We start from the raw sequence: 2,129 nt of genomic DNA, 5'->3' as shown, positions 1-2,129 counted from the left end.
GCGTCACGGAGGCTCTGATAGCGAGCGTGTGGAGTTTGCCCTGCTGCAAATCGTTTTTGAAGGCTTGGTGCGATACGCTAAAACAAACGTACGGCGCTGGATGATTAAATGCCCATCCTTCTCGCAACACGCGTCTGTAATTAGATAGACGTAATGACAATTATACAGTTGCGCTATTAATTTCAGCCGACATTCGACGTTTCTTGCTTTTTCGCCGCAGTCACCACGACCGGTGTCGTCGCGAGCTCGTCCCAGCGGTGCCGCCAACAGCAGACGACGAAGGAGGATTCCCCACTTTGATGTATTCAGCGCGGTCGGCAGCGGCACAGAAGGACTGTCTGCCGTGCGGACCAGTGCCCGCCGACGTTACAGGTTGCCCCGTGTATCTGCCCGCCGCAATGATGCATCCTACCACATCATGGTACGGCGTGGACGCGACGGTGGCGCCGCTTATAGGCCACGCGAACACGAGAGCGTCCAACGTGGTCATGGTAACCGTTCCGGTCACCGGGTTCACGGAGCCGTCCAGCTACCCGGCTGCCGGCAGCGCCGTGTACGTGCAGACGGCCGCCGACGGTGGCACCGCCGCGGCAACGATGGCGAGCTACAATTCCAACGCCGTCCCTTTACATCCGGGTCCTCACTCTATGTATGAAGTCGCGGGCGGAATGCCGCCCGCCGGAATCGCATTCCAGCCTCACCTAGGGCCGTCTCTGCAGCCACCTCAGCTGCAAGCTTTCCCTCCTCCGTCGCACTACCTCCACAAACAACAGATGGCGCCACCTCCCATAGAGGTGTTGGATGGCGTGTTTACCGGCGACAACCCGCGCGCGCCGTTCCCCGACATCCTTCATGCGGCAAACTTTTCCGTAGTCGCTGCCGCCGGTAGCACACAGTTCCCACTAGCGGAGGAATTCGTTACGGGTTTTGAGAGCTTGCCTCCACCGCACAGTTTGGCTATTGTGCCGACGAAAAAGAACCAGTGCTTGACACCTGAGTAAGTTTTTGTTTGTCTATAGGTTTGTTGTTATATGTATGAGTGCGCACGCGCGTGCGTGTGCGTGTGCGTTCCCCCCCCCCAGGTCCCCCGTAGCTACGCCCTTGACGCCCACTACTTCGTTTCGCAAGCAAACATGTATAGACCTAACATCTACGCAAAATTTCTCAAACTATTACTGAATCTGGTCTGGCTTGATGTAGCGTTAGCGTGCGATCACATGTACCAGTTGATATTCTATACTGATCGACCGCTATAGAAAATTGCATGTGTATTTAAGCGTATCAAAACAATGTCCATTTCATGCGATTAACACACATACAACTACTATATACACAAAGTGGTGCAATGCCTTTTTTCTAATTCGTCTTCCTTCGCGTGAGTGCGGACCACTTGTGTTAGTATCATAGAAATAATATACTAGTTAGACTCTATATAGAGTCTCTAGATAATCTACATAGTCTCTATATAGTCTCTATATAAGATATCTGATGCTTGAAAATTACGTTACTTACGTCACTACATCACGTGGGGCACATACGGAGAACGCCGGCGGATTTCTAAGAATCAAGTCTGTTAGTTGTAACGATAAGCATGTTTTCTTTAGTGTAATAAAGTTATGGGGGTTAGTTTGCGGGTAGGGCAAGGGTTAATATTTCAGGTTCAAATACCCTAAATATATCTCAACACCCCGCGGATAAGATTAGCATGCAACTAGGGTGCATCGGCGTACGTGACAATGCGTGATTCAGTGGCTATATGCTCGCGGGTGATGTTTTATGGTTTTATGGCGTTCATGCAGCAAACCGTATCAGATTAATGTATACGCAATCACCGCGGAACGGTTACAGTATGGTTCAATCTACAAATATGTCTTGTTGTAAACATCCCGGAGCAGCATCTGTGTAGCAAGCCTACTCTCATATCGTAAAAAAATTCGCTCTATTTGTGCAGTGGATGTAGACTAGACTGCACGCATCTGTTTGTAAATTGGCTTAAAAATACCTTTCTGGGACAAGCTCACAAGTTAAGGAGGATGGGTCAAATTAAGAAGAGGTAATTAACGCCAACATCAACAAAGAAGATCTATCTATCCATTTATATATATATATATATATATATATATATATAT

The 2,129-nt window shown here is 48.8% G+C and overlaps 1 protein-coding gene across 1 annotated transcript in view; it reads left to right on the top strand.

The window, feature by feature from the left end:
- The first annotated feature begins 488 nt into the window (after positions 1-488).
- LOC106821574 overlaps positions 489-2,129 on the top strand; it is a 7,108-nt gene continuing 5,467 nt past the window's right edge. Inside the window, exon 1 of the mRNA XM_014826445.1 lies at positions 489-997. Within this exon, the coding sequence (XP_014681931.1) occupies positions 489-997 (509 nt within the window). The remainder of the gene's footprint in view (positions 998-2,129) is intronic.

This window comes from Priapulus caudatus, unplaced genomic scaffold (genome assembly GCF_000485595.1).
Source record: "Priapulus caudatus unplaced genomic scaffold, Priapulus_caudatus-5.0.1 Scaffold78, whole genome shotgun sequence".
In the NCBI taxonomy this organism is placed as follows: domain Eukaryota; kingdom Metazoa; phylum Priapulida; class Priapulimorpha; order Priapulimorphida; family Priapulidae; genus Priapulus; species Priapulus caudatus.
The sequence above is the reverse complement of the archived record's forward strand: the minus strand, read 5'-3'. Positions and strand labels throughout refer to the sequence as shown.